Source organism: Argiope bruennichi, chromosome X1 (genome assembly GCF_947563725.1).
Source record: "Argiope bruennichi chromosome X1, qqArgBrue1.1, whole genome shotgun sequence".
NCBI lineage: Eukaryota > Metazoa > Arthropoda > Arachnida > Araneae > Araneidae > Argiope > Argiope bruennichi.
In genome coordinates this window covers 89,930,309-89,957,518 of record NC_079162.1, presented here as the reverse complement: position 1 = coordinate 89,957,518, position 27,210 = coordinate 89,930,309, and the positions used below count along the sequence as shown (strand labels likewise).

The window sequence follows — 27,210 nt, the reverse complement described above, 5'->3', positions numbered from 1 at the left end:
ATATTACCAGAATGAATAGTAATGTTTTGTATTTTAGATGGGGAAAAAAACCATTTTCTTCTTTAGCCACCTATTTCTAAAGAATAACTGCCTTTTCAAAAACTAATTCTTAACTAGCTATTTCTGAAAAAATATAAATCGTCCGTTTCGCTGCCATACTCTATTAAAATATATTATTTTTATACTGGGTAACTGATTCTTAAACCACCCAAATGCCATTAAATCGATTTAAAGAAATATAGTTTATTTTATTATTATTATTTTAAAACTTTCTTCACGAATCTGTCGGCCTTTTTACATGGCTGATCTAAATGCTTTTCCATTTCATAACGATCTCCGTAACGTTTTTGTGCGGTTGAAAGGGAACACGATTTAAATTAGATAACCGCTCCTGACGAAAGCCGAAATCGATACGAAGGCAATTAATCAAAAAGGGGGAAATCTGGGGAAAGTCAGTAATCACTCCTTCCTTTCACTAGAGAATAGAAAAGTCAAAAGAAGCTTCGATGTTCTCAAACCCTTTGCATCTTCACAGTGCATTACGCGGCTTTGGCATAAAGGGGATCCATTCTATCAAAACCGGAATGTGAATCGGACTTGGATGATCTTCTTTCTGTCCTACTTCTTTTGATTCTTGCCAATCGTAGGTCGTAATGCTACAGGCTTAGCTAATAATCAATAACTTCATTCGAAACGAAGGGGCTTCTTCTCTTTCTTGTCCATGTATTCTTATCCTGATCCAATTTCTTTCATTTGATACTCATGTATGATTGATGTAACCGCAGTAAAAGTGATAGGAAGTCCTTCAGTATTATAGAACAAGGCTTCTTAATCTGTGGGTTCTAATCTCTAAACGAGGTTACTTCAATATCGGTAGTAAAAATAGTTTTTAGAAAGCCATCATGATATCTTTATTTAAAATTGATATTACAACTTTGTGCTAAAATCTTACATGTAAGTTTATTTAATGAAATTTCTTTTTCTCGTCATTAAGGAATATGCCATTTTCCTGTTTGTTCTTTTTAACTTTTATTTAACTTGACTTACTTCATGTTTCGTAATATAGAATTTTGTGATCGATTTTCCACACAATTTCTCATGTATAAAAATTTAAAATTTTGTAAATTTGCGTATTCTGGATGATAGTATATTAATTTAATACTTATAGAATTTAATTATCCGTTAATTGATATTTAATTAAATTTTGATGTCATACGAAAAGCAGCACTTGGTAATAAAGTAAAGAAAAATTTTTTATCAAGATTCCATAATATCTGCATTAATGAGCTGTAACTTAAAAATTAAGAAGTCGAAAATACACAATAAGAAAATTTTTCTTTTTATTGCACTAATAAAAATAAATAAGATCTTTTTTAGAGATATGCCTTTTTCGGTTTACATGTATATTTGGGATCGAGGGAAAAAAAATTTTTTTTTCATAAATAAGGTCATTATAGAAAAAACAGTTTTTAACAGCCTTTTTATACTACTAGATTTCGTGAAGTAAGAATTATATCCCCCTGTTCCAATCCCCTTTTTGGATATTGAGTTTAATAAAGCATTAACAGCATGTTCTTAAATTGGAATTTGAATTATTATTTGACCAAAAAAATAACTTTAATAACATTTTGAAAATTTAAATAGTTCTCTATGTTTTTGAAATGAATATATTTCATTTTTTTTTTTTTTTTTAAATACGCCATTATCTTAACCACTATACTAAGTATTCGAGCTTCGGCAACGGCGATACATTATTAGTTATAAGATATGAAGAAAGTTTGAGGGCCATTTTCTCGAAATTAACTGACAATTGCGCTTTAATATGTTCGTGAGTGAACATTCTAAATGTATACTACCTTTGTGCTAAATCTCATCCCGAACTGAATTTTCAACCTCGTGTTCTCCCCTTGTGAAACGTGGAGATTCGTCGAAATCTCAAATTCAAATTTTTTGACGATTGCAATACTTCTATACTTCATGCATGTGAAAATAATATATGGTTACCACAAAAAAAAAGCTGTGTTAAATTATTAGCCGCCCTAACAGAAAAAGTTTATTAAAACGCATAAAAGCAACATAAAATATCATTTAATCTTCCCTCCTATTTATGAGGCTAAACTATAGTAGAAATAAAAACTACAAGGATCGCAATCATTTGCTCATTAGGCATTCGTGTGCATAATTTAAGATTAAGAAAAACAAACATTGTACGAGGAATATCTGCAGCTGATTTTATAAGCTGCTGTTTATTACTGAGAATAAGTGCCTTTGTGAAATTTCCGCCGCATTGTTCAAACAGTGTGATTGATGAGTTTATGTCCTCCGCCTGTGCTTTGTCGTCGCAACCTTTCAATATTCATTATATCCTGCCTCTTTACATGAAACCGTCAGTTGCATTCTTATTCAGAGAGCAGCGTAATGGCCGTAATTACCGCTTTCTGACACCTTCGCCATCCAAAAGAGTTTTGTTTTTGGCTCTTACCTTTTGTTTTTGTTTTGGTCTTAAGTGCGAAACTATTTTCTGTTCGTTCTTTTCCTTTTTTTAGTTTTCTGCATTATTATTGAAATTTTCCTTACCAGGATCAGAAAGAACACTAGCTAATCGATTACTTCCCAGTGTTGTTTTTAATGTTCATTATTGATGGTAGTTGTGAATTAAGAAATGGTTTGCTCTGATCAGGTGATGAGATGATTCATTGGGCAGATTTTAAGTGGGAAATAACTATGTCAGATTGGTGCTCTCTTCTCGCAATTATTTATTCATTGAATCTTGGAGTAATTAGAGCATTAATGATCAAAAGAAGTATTTCATTACGAAATTAGTTCGCTTCATACTACACTGGAGAGAAAAAATCAAAGGAACACTAAGAAAAACTCTTGCGACTTGGATGTTTTTTCTTCTAAGAATATGGAATTTGCAGAACATCTTGCCATACCAGATATATCTTTGCAATGCAAATTGTTTGTTTCTGGAAAAAAATAAATTTAACTATGAGCACAGGAAATGTCGTACAAGATGGGGGTAGAAACAGTTGGTATTACTTTTCAAGGCTGCACAGGAAATTAATATGTTTGTTCCCCATTGACCAAATGTACACTTTCTATCTATTTTCCTTGCGGAGTATATGTCTAGAGTGTTAAATATTCTTTTATTACAGTAGGAGTGCCTGTGATAATGTCTATGGTGTTGAATATTCTTTTATTACAGTAGGAGTGCCTGTGATAATGTCTATGGTGTTGAATATTCTTTTATTACAGTAGGAGTGCCTGTGATAATGTCTAGAGTGTTGAATATTCTTTTATTACAGTAGGAGTGCCTGTGATAATGTCTATGGTGTTGAATATTCTTTTATTACAGTAGGAGTGCCTGTGATAATGTCTATGGTGTTGAATATTCTTTTATTACAGTAGGAGTGCCTGTGATAATGTCTATGGTGTTGAATATTCTTTTATTACAGTAGGAGTGCCTGTGATAATGTCTATGGTGTTGAATATTCTTTTATTACAGTAGGAGTGCCTGTGGTAATAAAAATGTATTCGCGATGAAAAGCAACTTGTAGCTTCTGAAACTTTCTAGATGGGTTTGCATTGACTCAAATCGGTGTCCTAGTGCTCCCTGAACATTTTCTATCCAGCTGGAACTCGGAGTATATATGGGCTACTCCATCTTTTTTATTCTTTTTCCCCTCAAGATAATCGGTCATTGATGTAGCGCGACGATGATCATTATCTTTCATTAAGGGAAAAATAGTGCCGTTTTCACCCCTACACAATTTGACGTGAGTATCAAAAATACCTCTGTGTATTCAGCGTTCATAGTTGCCATGAGTGTAGTGTAAGATGTAGGTTAATGCTATCATTTAAACTGGTACCCTCCCATGCCATAATTCCACTATCTTTGGAATCGATATATTATACGGATATTCATACGCTTATTGCCAATATTTCACTCTTCCAATAGGCATTTAAAACCATCAGTTATCCAAACCATGAAAGAAAATGTTTATTATCATTTTCTAAACAAAAAGGGGCCTTAATAGTAGAAAGAACTTGGTTCTAGTATATTGTAATCCAATCGCGATGATCTTGGCTCCGCTCAAACGGGTGCATTTTTCTGCTCGAGTTAGAAGATAAATCTTAAGGATTTTTTTTTTCCAACAGTCCTCTTTTACACAGTTTGTCACTCATGATATATATGTGTAGTGAGTTCCAGTTGCTGCAGCATTCTTACCGCTCTTGTATTCTGTGTTGACATCAGTTGTTTATTTCTTTTAGAAATCATTACTACATAATAACCTTGAGTCTGTTTCGGCACATTTTTTACTTTGCCCTGGTTATCTGCCTACCACGCCAATCTCTTTAAATCTTTTCAGTTCTTGTCGTGAAGTTTTTGGCTACTTTTTGTTCTTTTCGGACCTAGGTTTTAATCTCCCGATTGAAAGCCATTTCTCAGACGTTGTCAAATCCCTTCTTAACTACGTGTTCCACCATTTACGAGTGAAAATGTTATCCAACTATTCATACATTGAAATTAAAATCTGTGGTACATTTTTGAACTCCTTTCTACACGTGCTGAAAAAAAAGGTCACAAATTTGTATATTTCTCTGTAGTGAAGGTGAATCCCTTTGGACTACCTTTAGTTGTTAACTTTTACTTAAAAACGACCTTCCATTAAACTTCATTTACTAGAATTAACATGAATTCCCTTTGATGGTTATTTCTTTTAGTTTTTCTACCCCACGTATTTCATTCATTTACAAAGCTTTACTTGAATATTGTTTAAATATTTACTTTTCCTGTTATTAGTCCTTTCGGTTCATAAAATCGATTCCAAAATTTGCCATCACGATCAAGATGTTTTACAGTTACCTCAATCGAAACCTCAGATTTATCTTTGTAACACCATGTTCAGGCTTATATGTGATTCTCGTAACGAAAGGGCTGGCAGCGTTTGAAAAAATATTTACTTTATGGTGGCGACAACATAGCGACAAGAGGACAAGGCTGGTATTGATGCCCCAGGCACCAATGTTAGAAAGCAGTATTGGAGCAAAACATTAGTACATTTATGTCATTTTTTAAAATGAAATACTATGCAATTCCGAAAAAGATGCAACGTTCTTGTTACACTAAATGACATGTCCTTAGCCTTGCTAAAACATTGATAACAAGAGTGTTAAAAAAAAAGTAATATTATGCCTCAGGGCGCCAGCTAGCCTCGCTACAGCGCTGCTTGTTTTGGTATTTATTAGAGGATTTTTTTTTCCTAAATCAGATGGACCATAAAAAAGACAAGTGGAGAACATGAATTTTTTTACCAACAGTTATGTACAAACATTTTTATTTTTCGACATAATCGCCATGAAAATTCTGGCATTGCCATACCGGTGACCCGGTTTTCTATCCCCTCTTCGAAGAACGTTGCCGCCAGTGATAAGAAATGGGCCCTAATGTTTCTTTGAAGTACCCCATTAGTCTGGAATATTCTTTTAATGAAAGAATATAAAGCAGGAATATCTGAACTTTTATTTACAAAGTCTCAATTTTGGAATGCTGATCGGCCAGCTTGTTGCCTTATATGCCAACATCTTGTGTTTCTTTCAAACCCCTCGATCAGCTCGTTGAAAGACATCTTTCGTGACAGACTTACATCCTTGTTCCAACATTTCCTCTGAATTTAGAAGGAGTTGCCTTGTCCCCCTTCATCGAACGTTGCTTAGAGACGAATCATTTTCATCATTTCTCTGAATTGAAGAACTGGTTAGGAGGCCAAAGTTTCCAGACTAATGAAAGAACGTTAAGCTTAAATTAACACTAAATCCATTTCACATCACTGCGGGCAGTGTTCTTCCAAGAGGAGATCAAAAACCTGGTCCACCAATATGATAAATGCCTGGATCACCACGGCGATTATGTCGAAATGTAGTAGTGTTTTTACATATATTTTGGTAATCAGTTCATTTTGTTCTTTATTTTTGTCTTCTTTTTAATAATCCCTCAGATGTTGAATAAAAAAAAAACACGACCTTCATATTTTACATGTTTTTTTTAAATCAAGATTATAATTTCATTCAACTACTGTGATAGTTAAATCAGAAGTTCCAGGAATAACAAGGGAAAGTATTTTCATCCAGTTGATGTATTTCTATAATAGTACAGGTGTGATTTCCCCCCCCCTATTATTATAGAAACGTTACAGAAGCAACATCAAAACCTATCAGTGAGAATAATGCAGATGTCACTATATCCTGCCTTAAAACTGAACACTGATTGTTCAGTGTGCCCTCATTAGCTTGCTTCCTATTTCAACGCTGTTGTTAACATTATTATTTTCTTAGTCTGAATGCAGAAGTGCTATGTGCATCTTAGGTAGCTCAAATAAACTAGAAAGTTATTGACTTTCCAGTTTATTAGGACATTTTTTTTTTTTTCCGAAACTGATTGTGAAAAACATTTGACATATTTTGAAAAATTCTGAAGTTAAAATGATGCATCGTTATAACTTGAGAGTTTTGTTCCGTAATTTGAGTTTTCTTTTATTAATATTGTGAAAGTTCTGTGACGAAACAGTGCCTCAAATTTTTTTCATTGTCTAAAAAAGGCATGAATGCTTTTAACCAAATTGGAACAAGGTTTTCAAATTACATGTAGGATTAAAATTCTATTAATTTTTACAATAAATAAGTTCTGTATAACATTTCTATAAACAGGTGCTTTCATTTTCGCTTATATATAATTTTGCATAAAGCCAAATAATCAGAATTTTGCATCAAATCTTAAATGCATTAATCAGAATTGTGGTTATAGAAAATTTGGCTGATTAACAGTGGCGAAACGATGGTAACAAGCGCCCGGGGCATGATATAACTTTCTCATTCCCCGTTGTTATTAGTTATTTATAAGCATAGAAAACCCAGGGGCTTGGCATTATCTTTTCTCCTCTTCTTAATATTTAATTTTCAAAAAAAAAAAATACCAACGCACTATTTTTTTTATCCCGATGGCATCCCTTAAACCTGACTCCCGGGATATCTATAATCCCTTGGCCCCGTGATTGCCACGCTACTGTTGATTCTCACGAAAATTTGATAATAGAAAATCAGAAAGAAAATACATTTTTTTTAAAAAGAGAGATTATATGCTTTTATATTTTTAATTCGTAAATTATTGTAAAATGTATTAACAACATCAAATATAGATCGCTTATCTTTACAAATATCTTTTGATAGGATAATGTGATATTTGTGGATAATCATTATGTCCAATTCTTACAAATTCTACGTCTTGAACTAATTTGAATGCAAACAATGTATATTCTGAAGAATGCTGATGCATTTAAGGAGCTAATTTTGAACATACCAAACATCTGTTTGAACATACTTGCATACATTGTTTGATATTCTGATTGTTTATTTGTACTATTTATATAAACCAAAGTTTATTCTAATTGTGGAGTCGCATAGGTAAATGTTAGGGTTGTACGCATCAACATTTATAGTCAAAAATATCAAAGAAAATCATCTTGACTTAAAAGATCTCGTAAAATTTTCTTAAAAAATATGGGTAATTCTATTTCGTCGTTATTAGTAGTCAATTAATGCTTACTTTTTTTTTTTTTTCAACTTTGAGTGTTGTGAAGAATTTTCCTATTCCAAAATGGGCCATGAGTGGGTCGCTGGTGTGGTGTGGAAGTTTGGAGAGGGAATGCCAGCTCAGGTGTCGTCATCTGACTCCGGTTCAAAACGAGATCTGTCTCAAAAAATCCCTAGTGTTGCTTTAAAGCGGAACGTTAATATAACTAAACTAAACGGGCCATGAGTGGGGAAAGTTAAATCATAAATTTTAGTTCACACAATAACTATGGAAGAACATTTTATTTAATTTTATGGGACAAGTATAAAAATAGCAGTTTACACTCTTCAAATCCGAAGCTATGCTAACAAGTACCTTTTCATGGCTTTTACACATATACTGTTACATCATAGATCCTAGACAAAAACATTTTGATATGTTAAGGTGCTAGTAAATTAAAGTCCGCTAGTGTGGACCTCGGGTTTCAACGGATTAGAACATGGGAATTTTCCAAATGATTAAAACAATTAAAATTGGTTTTAAATGACTTAAGATTTAAACACTAGCATGTTAAATGCAGTAATAACGGTTTTAATTATTATTAATTAGAATTTGCAAAAAAAAAAAATTAATTTTAATAAATTTGCTGATCTTAAAAATATGCATTTTTTAATTTTTTTAAAAATCAAGAATGATATTTTTCAAAGCAATTATTTCTATATATACACAAATACAAATTGCATTTTATGCATGCTACTCTAGTCCTTGAGTTTCGTCCTGATAATCGGCATTTGGGAAGCATTTTTGTCATCTTTAAATCTTGGCAAATGCCCTACTCCATCTAATCCCATTTTTTTCGGTGGTTGATTCACAATAGATTTGTGCTTCACTGGCATATTTTCATGATTTCTCATGCACACAAATTTCTTTTTCTGTTTTCTTCCTTCATAATTTAGAAGACCAGCAACTGTCATGCGAAACCTCATGTGATATATATTTCTTGTCATTTTTTAAGGGGGGGGGGGAAATCCGATACATTGAATCCAGCATTATATATAACAAGATCTATAAAATGACTATTTACACACACTACCCACTATATTCATGCTCCGGATGCCAGTCTCAGGAGCGCCATTTAGATATATTAAGCCTATACCAATATTTAAAGACTGTTGCGATAAGCTGTCAAAAATATCCTTAACCCCAGACGCCATTTATCCTTTCTAAACCAATGGTGACGGCAGGGGGCGAAATAAGCAATCATGCCCCGGGCTCCATTTACCTTCGCTAAGCCACTTCATATATCTTCTCCACTAAAATTACCATACAAAGTTATTTCAATTCTTTATAATGTCTCTTACAGAAACAAATTAAATTTTCTTTTTCATTATAAACAAACATAAGGTTTCGTGTATCGAATCAATATATTTGGGGGAAAAAAAAAAAGTTTACAACTGTGAAAATTTGGAATGAATTCACTTAAAAGGTTATTTTTTTTTTTTAAATGTGCAAGTATGCGGGATGAATCTATTTTATATAAGCATTAGCGCTATATATATTTTTTTTATGTTTGCAATTTATTTATTTATTTTTGTCAAGAAGTCTAGAAGAAAATATTCTCATTTTTTTTTTTTTTTCTTTCATTAGAAGAGTTCATAGTAGCGGAGTAAAAATGCCATACGGTTAATAAAACTTATCATACGATTTGTATGTGCTTGCGTGCTGAAAATGGGCTTTGCTGGTTTCTATTGAAAGTGGTCATTATCTCCGCACCTGGTTTTAATGATTATTTTAGATCATTTGGAAGAATTCATTAAGCATTTAAAGAAAAAAGTTTCAATTTAATAAGAAAGTTTTTTAAAGTATTTTATAATTCATATTGAAAATCATTACCATTGTCTTTATTTTATTCGTCAATATTTTTATTTTAATTACAAATACAATATGTACTAAAAGTTGTGCTGTTATATTTTGAGTTTAGCATTTTTAATTGTCTTCATTACATAGTAATATATACTCAAGTTCATTAACTTCTTTGAAAAAGTTAAATTTGTCAATTGCAATCCAAAAAAGAATTATTTTGTTAATTATTATGGCAACAATAAAGGCATAAAAGAAGGAACGATTCTGATAAAATAATTAAAGTATGCTATCTTATTCTTTTTTAGATAAAAACTTATCTGTTGGCAATTTGAACAATACCTCATTTTAAAGAAACTCGAAAATTTGCATATTTTTCCTTTATAGTTTTGTAACCTCACTTCTAAGGGAAAAAAAGAACTGTAATTTATTCCAACACCTCCTGTTGGAAAGACGCGGAAACAAGGAAAGGGTGTCAGCTCAGGTGTCTTCCTCGTCATCTGACCTGGGCTCAAAATTACGAAGTCCATCTCAAAATAGCCCTCGCGTTTCTACCAAACTCTACGATAATATAACTAAACTAAACCGACACAAAACCCACGTTCTTCTGTTGCTTTAAAATCTGACAGCTCATTTTCTGTAGAAGGTGTTCAGAAGAACTTATTTATTATTAAATGATTAACCTTCTCTGAGGCCATGAGAAGTATGCTTCCCACTAAATTAATCTTTGGCTGAAACTATGTAGATTAGCATAAGTTATCACAAAATTTTCATCAAGACAGAATCCTAAATGCTTCAGTTTCTTATCTCACACAAAATGTCTTAATTTACTTTGTTAATTAATTAACCAAATTAACTAATTAATCGAGCCATTTATCAAATTAATTAATAAATCAAAATTAATTTATCTAATAAACTAAATGAATCACTTTTTTTAAGGCAATCTCAATCTTAAAACTATTTTAATATACCATGATTAGAAAAGGAATTACTTTTTAAAGGGTCAGCTGTTCAAAAAATTCCACAATATTTCTCTTTATTCTGGAATTGTAAGCTATCCATTTCTGTAACAACCGATATTGGCAGACATCTAACGGACCAAATTAGCATAATCAACTAAAATATCTTCCATTTCACAAAAAAAAAAAAAAAAAAAAAAAAATCTTTTCGTAGCTTATTTTGTTTTATTTATTTTTATATTGTTATTTCAGTGTTATCATTCTTTGAATATTTTTATATAACCAGTAACTGTTGCAATTCTTTTTCAGATCAGAGGCAGAAGTCCAAAGATCGGTCAAGTAACTGTTGCTCTGCAAGTTGCTCTATTCTATAATTCATGTGACTGCCGTTCAGATGAGATGAGATGAGATGATCTGGAGAATGAATGACTCATGAAGAAATGATATCCTAATTTGACCCTACCTAGCTGAAAATTTAGAACTTCTTTCATTCCACATGAAAAACAATTAAAACTCTGCCGTTACAGTTTTGAACTTGTTATTGAGTCAACAATATTGTAGGCTTATTGGATATGTCCGTCACACTGTTGCAGCTGAATTATTGAAGTCATCACATATATCTGGAAAAAAAAGTCGAGTAATTTTTATTTTAGTGCACTAGAATTTGTAATTAATATGCGAATGCCGATTCTGGTGTGTAATATTTTCAGTTCGACATATCATTTTATTTTTATAGTTCCAAGTAGAATGGTATTTAGAGGTAATATCGTGAAAATCATTGTTAGTTAAATCTGAAAAAAAAAAAGTTCCAGTGAAAGTATTTCTAAAAATGTTTGATTCTTAAAAATATGCGAATGGACTCCTATTTAAGTCACAAAGGACTCGGAAGAAAGTTGATTGCATTCTAATGTGATTGTGACCAGCTGTTCAGATATTACTGGTGAAACTGTATCATCTAACAAACTTATTAACATTGATAAAAAAAAATAACGCATTCCCTTAGATTTTTTTTTTTCTTCATGTGTCTAGCAAAAGTTGTTCTCATCGCCATTATTACTGGTTATAAGAATTAGTTCAGCGAGACGCAGATGCATAAAAAATTAAATAAATAATCCTCTTCAGACGCCTATATCAACAACTTTTGTTTTCTGAAAGACTGATTTGTTTATGGTGGAAAAAAAAAACACTGGATCCATACAGCTGCTTATCCGTGACTTAATTGATAATATTTCCATCCCATTATATATCATAGATATTTTTGTGTTCTAAATTGTTTTACTGCTTGACTGCTGGCAACCGAGCCTTTGATTTATGTTCCTGGAACAAACATTTACGTTTTTCAAGCTCAGCGTTAAATATAACATTCATCTTTTGTATTCATGCATTTGAAAGAAATGGTAGTTGCTAAAGAATGGAAGAATTGTTAACAGCAAAAGACTTGCTAAAAGCTTCATTATATATACTGCAGTACTTGTACAAAAGGACGAGCTATCTCTGTAGTATATTGCTAAGGTATTAAAATAAATGGAATCTCATTTTCACTTAGATTACATTTTAAAAGATATAGATGTATTAGTATTGCATTTGAAAGCCGATTCATTTGAAAGATCTTGCTATTTGTCCAGTCTACAGTAGTGGCTTATTGTTGCTGTATGTTAAGTAGATCATAGTTTCTCTAATTTATTAAACTTCCTTGTGTAATAATTGTTTAGAAACGGAAAACAAATATGCTAGAGCCTATTTTGCAGTATCAAATATTTGAAGTCTGTTAACACGGCGCGCAAACTAATATCAATTTTTGAAACCATAAAAAAAAAAAAAAAAATGTTTTTTTGTTCCACTCGCTGTTACTGTGTACCATATAATAATTTTAAGAGAATAAATGTTTCTTATTCTGCTTTTTGTAAGCTGCAAGAGTATCGAATCAGCTTTTAAGCAGAGTAGATTTCTTTACGCTTTGCATGAATGTATGAAATATAATATTGACTATGTTTCGTTTAGCTTTACAGATATATTTAAGAAAAATACCTCAATAATTTGTTTAATTATAATTTACTTGAAGCATATGCATATAATTAGAACATTCTTTAAAGTTTCTTTATTCAGTTATATTACCTTTAAGTTTTTTTATGGATACTATTAAAACAGGGTGTGTTAAGTTCGAAGTCACATTTCCGGAAGGTGTTGGCAAAAAAACTGACAAAGCGCTCTGCCATCACACTTAAAGAAATAAAATAATTTGAAGTATTTCATTCAATATATTTGATAAATTTTTTTGTTTTTTTTATAATTATTTTTACTTCTAATTTTTTTTCCAGCTTAAAAATACACTTCAATTCACGAGAGAAAAAAAAATTATTTTTCAACCGGAAAAAATGTAACAAATAGAATGATATTTAAGAAAGCCTATGCTAAAAATAAGAGAGATATTATATAACTAAAAATTAAATTAGGAACTTCAGATATAATTTAATAAATACTAGGCCTCAATCCGATATCATATATGGAAGATCTCTAATACTTGTTGATGCATTGACAATATGGAGATTATTTTAATTTGTTGACAACATTTTACTGATAGAAAAAAAAATGTGCTGTAAAAAATGTTCTGCTATATTTTTTTTCATTAAAAACAAAATTTATATCATTTTTCAAATGCCATTGATAATCATCACTCTCCATTTTGTCTATGTGAAAATGTAGTTTATTGCTGTTAAGTAAATAAAGAAAAATCATGGTATCTTATAATGCTCATATGCACTCATTAATTCGTCCATCTCAAATATTACTGATCTTGTTAGTTAATGAAATACTATTTAACGTTAGAATGTACAAAAATTTCACAAAAACTATTAAAGTAGCTTAAAAGCCTGAATTCAGAATTTTAAATTATTCTTTATTGTTCTCGGTTATACCATGCAGAAGTCTGTATTCGATAAGAATTTGAATCGACACACCGAATTAAAGAATGTAATAAAATTCTAAGAATAAAAGATCATATTGCCCAGATATAATTCAGAATTATATCCTAAATTTGGATGGGTAAATGCTGTCGCTATTTTGTAAATTATCAGTCTTCCTTGTTTTCTTAAGTGTGCTTTAATAAATCTCTAGAAAAAAAAAACTTATGTGCTGGAGTAAAATAAGAAAATCAACATTTCATTCTGATAATGTAGCGCAGTATTGCTTCTTTAGTATTTTTCATTTTAAGTAATTATTTTATAAGATATACAAGTAATATATTTGCAGTTATCTTGTGGCATGTTTTTAGCGCTTTCGTGATGGCAAACGATTTGCAATTTTTATTATCGGTTGAGATAATTATCTAATAAATTTGTGAGAGATTTTATTGTTTTCAAGAGAATATTGTGTTTCTAGTCTTGTGTGATAAAAAAAAAATATTTTTTAAAATGTAAATTTCCTATTTTGTAATGCATTATTTGTATTAGATGTTTTGTATTTTTATTTTTAAATCAATATTTATAAGTTTGAAAGGAATTTGCTTTCTTTTGTCGATGAAACAGATTGTTTCTAATTGATTTTATGCTACAAAACTTGTGAAAATTTCACAAAATTATGGAGTTTCTAAAATTATCTATGTTGCTATCTAAAAGCGTCAATAAAGTACTGTTATGTACCTTTTGCATGAGTGTTATTTTTAAGGTTCGTCATGTTATTTATTTAATTGAGTAATACTCATTTCTAATTCTTTATATTATCGAAATCAATACTTGGAAAATACCGTCGTGTATTTAGATAACAAAAACGATAAAATAACAGAAAAATAAAATTTTACTCATTTTATTCCAAAATCAATTAATATTTTTGGAAAATTTATAGAATGTGTTAAGTATCATTTACACTTTAATAATAATTTAACAGAAATAAATTATAAAATTTATAATGTAGCTTGTGACTGCATAAATGATTTCATTGAGGATTTATGTTGAAGTAAATTATCAATTGACAAGTAGTTACTTTCAGTAAAAATTATGCTTGTAGTGAAATATAGATCATTATGATCCGTGCAGTGGAAGCAACAGGACATATGTTTTCCAAAACATTTAATAATCACATTTCACATTAAACAAAAACAAGACAAGACATTCACTTTCGCAGCTTAACAGAACAGCAATATCATCTCATTTTCATTACAATCGCAATGCACTATGGGATGCGTATCTAATCAGGCATCGCCATCTATTATCCAAAATAGAAGATAAGAGTAATGCAACTGCTACATGCTGTAATTAAGCATTGAAACTGCAATCAAATATATTAGCAATGCGACCTTATTTTCTCATTTTAATTATGAGGAGTTTATTTTGAAATTTAAATCCTCTTATTTTTAAAAAATGTGAATACTTCAAAAATTATTTATTCTGATGTGAAAAAGCAAGCAAAAAAATTTTTTTTTATTCTTTATGAGAGAAAATGAAAAGGCAGAAATTTCGTTTTAAATTTCATGCTTTTGTTATGTATGATGTTTTAGCATCATGAAGCTTTGGTGCAATAAAACTGCCATTTCATTTTATATTGTAATATTATTTTTTGAAAGTTTTATCTAGTTGCCTAGATTTTTTACCTCACGTTAAATCTGCGAAACATTGATTATGTTGATCAGAAATTTTTATAAACATACATCTTTACAAATAATACTTTATGGCTTATTACATTATCAGTGACATAGAAAAAAAAATTCTTTTATTTATTTTTAGAATTGTTATAAATGCCTTATTGAAGTCATTGAAAACTGAAAAATACCTCTAAAGCTTTTTCTTTTTTATTATTTCAATTCATTCAAACATTTGGAACTTTTTTACAAATAAATAAAGGTTGTAACAAATAATAACATGTCTAAAAAGTTGCTTACCATTAAGAACTTCAACCATAAACTACATCAACATCTGCAAAAAAAAAAAAAAAAAAAATTACTATGACCATTAAACAGGCTCAATAATAAAAGCTGAAAGTAAATAAAATAGTTTACATATTTCGAAAATGTAAAAACTACAAAGTACACTTTTGGTTCAGTAGCATCATTTGCATGCAGATGTGCTTGGATTACAATGATCAGCTTTTATTAAACAATGTTTACATATTAGAATTGACGTTTAGATTTGTAGAATCGATTTAATTAGCATTTTTGTCTATGATGAACTAACAAATCTCGTTCTGTGCAAATTCTAAAACAAAAAAATATTGCAGCATGCCACATAATGTCAGAATTATTATAAACATTCAGGAATATCGAATATCTAGCATTTACTGAACTGCACACCCCAGAGTTATAATGTTTTGACATAACCAATACGCGTCGCCTATTCATGCAGTCAGACAAAAAAAATGTCTATCAAAATATCACTTTTAATTTGTATATCCTAAGACTTCAAACTAAATATATCATCCAATTCGGAAACGTGACTTTTCTACCTACACGTTGATTGCATTTCAATAATAATAATAAAAAAAAGCCATATCCTCTTTTTGTATACGTGCTAAATGCAATTTATCCGCGATTTAAAATTATTTTCCATGCCACTTAATTTCGGAGTACTTTTACCTAATGAATCTCGCGAATCTTCATTTTTTCCGAACTCCAACAAACTGTTAAACTAACAAAAATGTCAATTATCTTTCGAAAGTATTTAACCCTTTCTAGGGTCGTGGGAAGTATGCTTCCTACCAAATTTATCAATCTTTGTATGAAATTATGTAGGTTGGCATAAGTTCTGACAAATTTTTTTAGCAAGTCAGAAACTTAGATGCTTCAATTCTTTATCTCAGACAAAATGATGTGTCGATTTGTAACTTAATTATTAATTAACCAAATTAAATTCATCTAATAAGCTAAATGAATCCCTTTTCTTATTCTAATTTCATGCCTAAAAATATTTTAACATAATATGACTAGAAAAAAATGGCCCTTTAAAGGGTTAAACTCGCCATAGATTTTTTGGCACTCTATTTCTGCTTTGGACACCTCTCCATGATTAACATGATTTGGAAGTATATCTTCTAAAATACTTTCTGAAGATTTTGAAAGAACTTGTTCATCAATGATAAAAATAAATGAGGAATTCAAATAAAATTATTGAATTTAAATGACTATATATCCTCATGACTGCTACTTCTTCAAGTTGTGTCTATACCTCCAACCAACTTATATCACACACACACATATATTATATATAATCGATATTTTTGGTAACAACCCAATTTTTTTAACGATTTTACAATAGAAAATTTACACTGATATCTACCTCCTTTGTCTGTTCATCAACAGATTTTAATCTACTTTGTCATACACGAAATACATGACCATATATGGCGAAAAACATAGCTACTGATAGTGACTGCTATGCGATCACGAAAATTGCGTACCTGAAAATGTTATTAAAATCCATAATTATACAAAATATTTAAAAACTTTTAGTACAAACTTTAAAAAGGTGATGGAACACGTCTATAAAAGTTCATATTACTATACAATGCATGGTTATAACATAAGTGGTGAAATACTAGAAAACGTTTCATTGTTGACTTAGATATTCATTTTTCATGCCGGAGGATTCTGATGAGAGCCTAGGAAAACTCTTTGATGTTGTAGCTGCCACATCAATGTGCAGATCACTATGCATACGAAGATGGTATGAGATTCTGAGCATTTTTCTGTTATTTGTTGCATACAACACATTTCTTACATGCCTCGATTTTCTATCATTATTTCTGATTACGCCGACTATCGCCCAAAGGCTTAAATATTCGAATTACGATCATGCATGGTATGTTGATCTTGTTTGTCTAGAAGGGTTCTATTATCCTTTAAAATTCATATGAAAAGTTTTGAAACACTTTGCATGCAGTCATAATTAAAACACAATCAATTATGAAAAACTACGTTTACATATTACTTACAAATTCGACAGTTGTTAGCCCAAGATTGAATATCTGTTGCTGTTCGTAGATAGATTAACTTAGAGGCTTGTCAAAACCTGGATACAATAAAAATACTTTATATAATTTCTGCAAGGACAAAAACCTGTCACTTCACTACAATTTTTAATAAAGAGAACAATAAAAAATGGTGAAAATCAATACCACACAAAACTACATAGTTCGCAGTCAATGAAACGTGCCCACACAAGGCCAATACAATATTACACTCAATTTCTGGAAAAACTGCGCCTCATGCTACTGAACTCAAAATATGTTACACCACTGAGAAACCAAACATATCTATAAATAACACACTAAAGAAATTGATTGATCAAAATACATTAAAGCATACAAAAATTAATGTAAAATTAAAAAAGGCAATTAAACTACTTTGGTCTAATTGACTTGTTGTCATTAGACACACAGCATGGCAGCCCGAACGTCTGATACCATGCAAAGTGAACCCACAAGAAAATAATATAATCCCTTTTTTTTAATTAATTTAAAACCGATAAATAAGGATTGTCTGATAACTGAAAGACTATTTTGATACAGCTAAGAGCCTGTAGAGCAATTGAACAAATTGGGTATTAGATGCAAGTAATTTTTATTTCCGATTTAATCTTACATTTAAAAAGCCAAGGATCTAATCCACTTGTCTGATTTGTTAAAAGATGCCAGGAAGTTAATATCGTCGCTACTCCTTGCATCACCAGTGATGTACACTACATTTTTGGTTGTGCGTCATGTTTATCATCAAGGATTTCAAAAACAGTACGCGATTTATGATGAAAACAATACATCTTTTGACTGCAGCAAAATATTAAGCGATTGCAAGTCTATTTCATTTCAATTACTAATAGTAACATAATTTCACATAAATTTCAGAAGATTCAGCATCAAGATTTATCATGAAAGTATATATAGGAATCTTATAGATAACACGCCTTAGATTTTTGGCAACAGTAATTCTCTTCAGAGAACTTAAATTCTATATTGCATGAAATTTGGCTACATACGATTTTTGAGGTATTAAAGGAATTCTAGAAAATTCTCCAACATTTTACTCCCTTAATATACTACCAATGATATGTCACCAGCAATAAGAAAGGCTCCCCCCGCCCCTTGAAAAAAAATCAAAATTCTCCGTTTCCTTCTCTAAAAATATTACTCAGGACACTCTTTAATAAATAAAATAAACCAAAATACCCATTTTTAGTGCACGGTAATCTAAACTAAAGTTCGTATGAACTGGAAAATTCGAAATGAAGTAACAGTTCTGTAACCCAGACCATATTAATTCTTGGGTTTGAAATAATTATCTAAATTAGTACTTTAGTGAAAGGCTTGCTATTTACTAGCAAGTTTCTTTAACAAATATAAAAAAAAGGCCCTTAAAAATGTAATAATAAATATGTTAGCAAGGTACTTCTGTGTTAACTGCATGGTATTGGCGAACATACCATATAGTCAGAAAATCAGACAATTTTAGTTCAGAAAGAACCTTGCGCAATCTCTGGCCATTAATAGCTGGCATGCGGTTAGTAAATAAACACCGTTAGCAGTTACGATAACAAAAGACTTTCCATTTTATTTAATTTGTTCATTGATACGATTTTAATACAAAAATATAGAAAACGCAAGGCATATAATTACTAAACGATAAAAATTAAAACCTAGCAATTACTTCACTAGATTATCTTGATTTTTGAGGCAGAACAAATCGCACAATGCCGAATCGGAGTCGCATAGCAACGCAGGGTCGGAAACAATGGTGTAGAGAGGGTAAATACCACCCCGAGTTTAGCATTTATATTTCATCACCACCTCTCCCAGCTTCATTCGTCAGCTTTTGGGTTTTAAAATGTAAATTAAATGCAAAAATATTGACTTCATGCCTCCTTCCCCCAAGATTGAAGCTCTGAACTTCTATACCCCCCCCCTTGCCTACTTCTCATTATGCCACTGGTCAAAAATGTCTAATCGGGGGCTAGAATTTAAAGATAAGAGTATTTCGAGAACTGGATGCTCTTTACAAATCGCAATGTATTCAAGAAATACATTTTCTGTAATGCTGATATCCAAAATTGTAACCATGGAGCAGTTGCTTGCTCAAAACTGACAGCGAATACCATTTTGGAAAATCTTGAACATCCGAAGAAACTATACAGATACATTCTATAAGGTTTTCATTTTCGGGAGAAGTATAGTTTATCATAAAAAAAAAACCTTGCACCCCTCCGAGTCCGAGAATTTTGTTGGCTAAGCAATGCGATAATCATGCTCAAACCTGTGATTTCCAAATTTCTAATTTACATTTTTACCAATTCCGCAACTGAAATAATACATTCGTTGCACTTAAATTATAATACATGGCACATAGACTAATAATGGACCAGTGCGTTCAGTAACTAGGGCTAGAATACCTGGCTGTTACATTCCATCTAAACTAGTGAACATAAGCTTTGGACCGGCTGTTAGCAAGCAACAATAAACATATTCATAAGTAGTTTTGGGACCAAATAATTCCACATACTGCACGAAGATGATATCCAAGACATTATGTTGTTGTTGTTGTTGTTGTATGATTATTTTTTTTCGTGTAGGCTAGTTCTAGACGCTTGCACACGCTTTCCTGAATCACATAGAAAAAATGGCTCCAAATATGCAAGTAATGTTTAACTTACGAAATAACGTATTCATTAGTAATTTCGAATGTTTTAAATTACATTTCAACTGTATATGGTTCCATTACAGAATTCTTCAACAGAATATAACAAACTTCGTTATTTTGAAGAAATATCGCAATGTATTTTTACTGTGAAAGACTTTGAGGCATGACGAATGTCTAATGCTACTGGAACATCTACAATTCGCTGCTTGAAATGAACAGTGGCATATTTGCAAAACACTACTTTTCAGGAGAGCGTTTCAAAGTTTTTGCACAATCGAATAAATTATTCCCGAATATATTATTAGCCACAGCGAAATATTTTGGTGGTAAAATAATTGTTTTTTACTGAACTACTTATACAGGCAAAGAAAAAATGCCTAAAATATTACTATTTAAGAAAGAAATGAAGATATGCCGTTGTTACGTAAGTATTATTATTAAATACTGAAGATAATTCTAGGCAACAATAAGGTAAGTTATTATTTAATTAATTGGAAATAAAATAAAAATAATTCATTTGAAACGTTTTAATATGGAAATAAAGTAGGTACAAACTAGTTACAAACTGTTATAAAAATCGGAAAACTGTCGAGGAATAAGGCCATTTTTTAACACACCCAGTAGCTTCTCCTTTGTTTTTTTTTGCCACCTTGAATGGGGTTGGGTATGCCTGCTCATAATCAGGAAATGTTGGATTCCCAGACTTTCGAGTTTTCTTCATTTCTAAATCTACTACGATTTGGAACTGCGCATCCCCGTAAGACCTTTTTTCATAAATCTTCAAGGGCTCACTCTTTTTAAACATAATGACGCTCATTTCTGAAATTGCTGGGATAGGGATGCCCGTATCCCTAATATTTAGGAAATCGGAGTACATCATCTCAAGAAGTTTGTATGGCTTTCCTTTTTTTTTGTCATACTGATTATTGTTGAGTATTGAACTGGTGAAAATATGCCGGGTTGTCCACGCAAAAAGTGATTGACCGATTTTTCAATTTGGCTATGTACGTTATCACCTTCATTTTGAGTATGCCCTGTGACAAGATATTTGTGTGTGATTGAATCGAAGTTCATTTTATTAATTGCTTGGAGATACATAGACATTAAGTATTGGTTTTTTTTTGCTGTCCAGAACAGTTGTAGCTGTAAAAGATGACATTTTTCACTGACCCCAGTGCATCAAGGTAAGAGAGATACTTCCAGACGGACGTTCCGATTTCTACTGGGCCACGGTGTCCCTGTGTTTCGTTCCAGAAGTAACAGAACACTTCATCTTTTTTAATGTTAAATATAGTAAAGTTGTATGAAGCCACCTTAGACAGGTAATAAAAGTCTGACACCAAACAGTTCGGAACCGAAAGAACAGCTTGTAAATCATACACAGCAACAGCAGTTTCAGCGTCCGAGTTTTCTTTGTCTGCCTGCTTCTCCATTCGAGAAAGATCTTTCTCTATGATATGCTGCTCATACTTCTCAGTTAATGCATCCGATTTTGGAGAGTTTTCGTATTGTCGGCAAAGTGAACATTGGTCTTTTTTTGGTTGAAAAAAGCTAATATTATACGTCTTAAATATTTGGAAATATTGGTCGTAAGTAGCACATTTTTTTCCTTCTATTTCCCGTTCCTTCTTGTAGTCTCTATGCAAATCTGCGATAGACTTTCCCCCTTCGATGTAAACTCGTGAAGTGTCTTGTCGGCAGTAGTGGCTAGGGATTTTGGGGATGGAATTGATGTGTTTATGAACATTTTCCACCAAAGTAACTTCTATTTTGTTATGCTTCTGGTGTTTTCCCCTTTGATCTGTTTTTAGAATATTTGTTTCGTTGTCTATTTTTTCAATGACTGTTCTGATGAACCTGTCTGTTATGTTGAATGTGTTTTTGAAGAAATACTTACAGACTCTGAATCTTTCACCTTTATGGATCACATAATATCCTTGGTTTTTACCTCTAATACGTGTCGCATTCAAAGTGACCCTTTCTACTTTTGGCGCTACTGTTTGCATACAGTCTTTGACGTATTGACGTTGACGCTGCAAGTCTCCAAGGGCCCAAAAGGTTGTAAACATTTCTTGTCTTTGGCTCTCATCAATTTTCTCCTTGCAGTTTAACTTATAATTTTGACATGGCGGTAACAGCTTTTTAGCGGCGACAAGCTTGTCAGTGCGACCGATGTATTCTTTACCCAATTGTCTCAAATGTTTTCTTGTTTACCTCTGATTCTCTTTCTTGGGTTTCTTGGTCAAAAGCTTCGGTTTTTTGGCATCTGGTAGGGATAAAATATTATTATTGCTCATTTCATTGTCAGGGTTGTATGACGGATCATTTTCTTCGCCGTCAGACGCTGCAAAGGGGTCTGGTGCCCCATCAGAATCTCTACCAGTCTTATCCAATTCATTAACTCCATTCTCATTCATTTTGGTAACAGCAGTCTCATTTTTTTCGGTAACTTCATTTTCATTTATTTTGGTAACATCAGCCTCATTTTCTTCATTAACTCCATTCTCATTCATTTTGTTAACACTAGACTCATTTTCTTCGGAAATTTTATTCCCATTTATCTTGGTAATACTAGTACTAGTCTTATTAACTTTGGTAACTCCAGTCTCACTGGTTTCAGGAATTCCAGTCTCAGTCTTTTTAGAAACTCCATCAGTCTCATTCATTTCGTTAACTCCATTATTTAAGTCTTAATATAATTCAAAGTGCCATCAGTATTAATTATTCTGGCATCTTCACAAAAGTCTTGCATCTCATTGCTATCATTGCATCTGTACTGCATTGGTTGTACTGGTTGTAGTTCAAAATAATCGGGGTCCGGCAGGTTGTTTACCCATTCTTGTGTACCTAAAACCGTTGATGTAGAACCTATCGCTGTTGGTGACACTGGTGGCACAATTCGCCATTCATCCCTTGGTGATGGATCTGGTGACACAATTCGCCATTCATCCCTGTGTGATGGGCCTGGTGCTTCAGTAACGCCTTTTTCTATCATTTGGCGCTTTCTCGCCATCTGAAGAATTAAGAACTACAACAAACAAATAACAATAAAATTAAACAACTGCATGAAGAAGTCTGGACAATAGTCAATTGGATGAAGCAAAAAAGCTTTGAAATCAGTAAAGTCTTTAAAATAATGCAGAAAACAACACACTTATTTTGAAGTATTTTGATCTGGTTTTCTCCAAAATGAGGGAAACACCAGAACATCAACCAATACTCCAGTCTTTTTTTAAAAAAACTACAGTTAGCGGATTCTTACATTGAAGAAACACCGGCATATCAGCTCAAGTGACAGTTTTACTTTGAGTGAGAGATCAGTAGTTAGTCTCCCACTCGATGTAACACCGGCGCATCAGCCGAAATGCCGATTTTATTTTCATAATACATAGTGAAACATAGAGGTAAAATGGTATTAAGGGTACTTATGCCGAATCAACTTACAGAGACATAGATGTTCCTCCTCCAAGCACTTCTTCAGAACTGACGCAATGGCGGCTGTGTCGTTGTTTACTAGGAGAAGCGCGCCAAAATACCAACTATGCACAACGACACTAGCGATTGCTGCGTGATATTTTGAAACTAGAGATATGCCGACATTACCACAAGAAAGAGTAAAAAAAAATGAATTTTTTGATGTAATAAAAAAAAAATCGATTTTTGCAGATATGCCACTGTTCATTTCAAGCAGCGAATTTATTTCTCAATACCGATAAATAACCAATATCATTAAATAATGCGGTTAAACAGCGAAACGACAAATTTAGTCTAATTACGTCATAATCATGAACAGTTCCCAATCTCGCTTTTAACTCCTGGTAATAAAAAAATAATAAAATTGTGGCCAGAAATTTTGCAAGAGTGCCAAGACTTCAGAAATTAGAGGAATAAAGGTAACGAATTAAGGGAAATGAAATAAGAGAGAAACTAAAAATAATCTGGTTAAACTATTTTCTGCTCAAATTAAAATTTTTACTATGCAAATGGTACCAAACGACATTATCAAGATTGAGCGGGTCGTGAATTTTTAACATTTTAGCCCAAAACCACTTAAAATCTGTCATCTTTTTTTTCTTGATACCTGTAAAAGTAATTTCTAGATTCTCGCATAATGGTGTCAATAAATATAATTACAAGGATAAAAAAATTTTCCTTATTTCTATTGTCATCAAAAGCTTCTTAACACCACAATCGATGGCGCCCCATCATTTTGATTTATACTATTTTTTTTAATCAAGAAGGAATCGAAGAAACTTGTATCATAAGAGAATGTTATTCTCACTGTTTTTTTGAAAATAATTTGAATTTTGCCAACAAAATATAATTTTAAAAATACATACCATTCGTATCTTCCCTGAAAATTATTTATCAAGGAGTTGAAAAGCTTTCACTGATCGGGTCCACACAACTCTGATACCAGTTCATTAACAAAATCTTTAAAATGTTAGAAATTTCACACATTTTTCAACAACGTTTGTTTATCGAGTCATTTTTTCCCGTTTCGAACAACTTTAAAGCTTCAAAGCATTTTTTTTTAATGGTTCTTAAAATTGTTAAGAAATTGGGCAAGCTGTGTATTTGCAAAAATCGGATTTAGAACTATTTATGTAACAGCTCTTTAGTGCTTTTTTGCAAAATTTCACTGTTCTGAAAACAAGACACCCAAATCTTCCTAAATTGCTCATCTAGATACGGAACAAAATATCAGGCATAGTAATTCCAAATATATGCATAACAATTCGTTCGTTCAATGAATTCATGAAAAACGATACACAAGATAAACAGATAACTCAAAAATTAATTTTCCTAATGAACATTTACGACGAATCTTGCCAACAACGAGGAAGAACACATTATACACGAGGACCGTTTCCAACTCGTCCCCATGCTTCAAAGCACCATAGAAAAAGATAAAAATGGAGAGAAAAATTAATGTTTTTGTATACCAAGAGTTGTGTATAAACATGATTACTTTTCGACATAATCCCCGTAAAGATTTAAATATTTGCCATATCGATGGACCAGGTTTCTGATCCTTTCTTGGAAGAGCGTTGCCACCAGTTATTCGAGATGGGCCTTAATGTTCTTTTGAAGTTCCTCATTAGTCTGGAATTCATGAAAGAGATGGAAATCACTCGACTGTAAGCCTCGTTTTCTATGAAGAGGACAAGAGCACAAGTCGGTTACAACAGAACAGCATGTTCAACGAGTTGATCAAGTGGTTTAAAAGAAAAGGATACTGGAATACCAGACAACGAGAAAGCCAATCAGCATGCCGAAATTGCGCCACTGAAGAGTGAGTGCCCAGGCATCCATATACTTTAAAAGAAAATTCAAAGAACTTTTAGAGTAAAGAACTTTAGGCCCAACTCACATCAGTGTTTTTCGAAGAGGGAACTGGAAATTTGGTCCACCGATATGATAAATAACTGAATCTTCATGGTGAGTGTATCCAAAAGTAACCATAGCTGTACAAAAGTTTTGGTAATATATTTCTTTGTTTCGAGGTTCCCCCCCCCCCGGCTCATTGGAACTTGGGAAAAAAAATGCACTTTGGAACTAAGCATATTCTAATAGAATCTGTTCTTGACTGATATATGCTATATTGTTCAATGTTTCAAATTCCCCTAAATTGTTCAATGTTTCAAGGACTGCTTCAAAGAGACCGCTTAGTTCAAAATGCATCGCAAACCTCCTTAAAATGCCAAATCGGGACTCGGTGTTGCATTCTCTAAAATGATTTGTCCTTCCTTCGTTGTCGTCTTCTTACGATCAGTGCAATCATATGTTATCCTTTTAAGTTGGTTGCTCAATGATTGATGTTGGTTTTACCTACTTTCACTTCTAAAATACAACATGCGTGGATCATGGAGGATAATATACGATAGTTTCACGATAAAACATACTGCCAAATAAAGTTGACAAAGTGCTACTATAAACTCGCTTCTTAACCTGAAAACGTATACACAGCACAGCAAAGCACAGATTACGTGTTTCTCACTTATGCGTCGTTTTATTACAGACCTGATTCATTCGTAATAATTCCTTTATATGACGCAAGGCGTCGGTTATAAATCGTTTATCCTTTTGTTATAGTTCGCAAATCTTGTTTTGTCCGTTCTTAATTTCCTTCAACCGATGAATCAATGAAAGACAATTTGCCTGGTTCTTATATCTAAGCGATAATCAAGAAGTATGTGAGGAATTAATTCCACCTTCCTTTAAAGACGTATGGGACTCATCTGAAAAATTTCGAACTTATTTTGTCAAAGCCTCAGAGAAAACAAATTGGATTAAATTAAATCGATTTATAATGTTACTTTTAATACAAACAAGCAGCAGGTCAGACGACATACATATTTAAATACCCACCTTCGTATACATTAAAACAAGAAATGTATAATTAGCACATCGAGATTTGGAACAAAGGTATTTTTCAGTTTTCACAAATGTTAAATTTTAATATTTATTTGTTGTTTTCAATACTATAAAATAATATATCTCAAATAAATTAAATAAATCTATATTAGTTGTAATAACCAAAATCGTTTTTATTAAAATTTCGATTATATGTTGTTATACGTCAGGTCCTCAAAAGATATAAATGGTGTTTTATTGTATTTAAAATACTAGATGATATTTGAATTCTCACGATCAATACCGGTCTGTATTTTTAGACTTTGAAAGCTCTTCAGTTGTTTTTGATATTAAAACAGTTACATTTTTAAACTGACAGCGGAAAACAGTGAATGAATATTATTCCGTAAACAGAATATCATGCAATATTTTATGAAATTGTATCATTATTGTTGTAAAAACAAATCATCTTTCAAAATTAAATTTACGAAGCTTACAGAATTTGTGTGTGTATGTGAGTGCTTGCCAAAAACATTTGTGGGATGGACTAAATGAAACATTTTTTTAAAAGCTATCATGTCACGAAAAGCAAAATTTGGAGGGTGGGGGGAGGGGGACATGGAAAATTCTATATTTGAGCTACTTGCTGGAAAAGAATTTTAGGGAAGCCATATTTAATGAAAATCCAGACTTGTTTTATTTTATAAAAATCCTGTACATAGAACAATAAAATGTAATGCAAATAAAAAGATAATGAACACATAATACAGTTAAATTCAACCATAAAACAATATCAGCGAAAGAAGAAAATCGTAATATATCACAATGAAACGATCATTCTTTTTCCA

At 31.8% G+C, this 27,210-nt stretch overlaps 1 protein-coding gene across 1 annotated transcript in view; it reads left to right on the top strand.

The window, feature by feature from the left end:
- Positions 1-14,034, top strand: part of LOC129958636 (ubiquitin-like protein 3) — a 194,639-nt gene extending 180,605 nt beyond the window's left edge. The window contains exon 5 of the mRNA XM_056071235.1: positions 10,702-14,034. Within this exon, the coding sequence (XP_055927210.1) occupies positions 10,702-10,766 (65 nt within the window). The 3' untranslated portion in view covers positions 10,767-14,034. The remainder of the gene's footprint in view (positions 1-10,701) is intronic.
- The last annotated feature ends 13,176 nt before the right edge of the window (positions 14,035-27,210 follow it).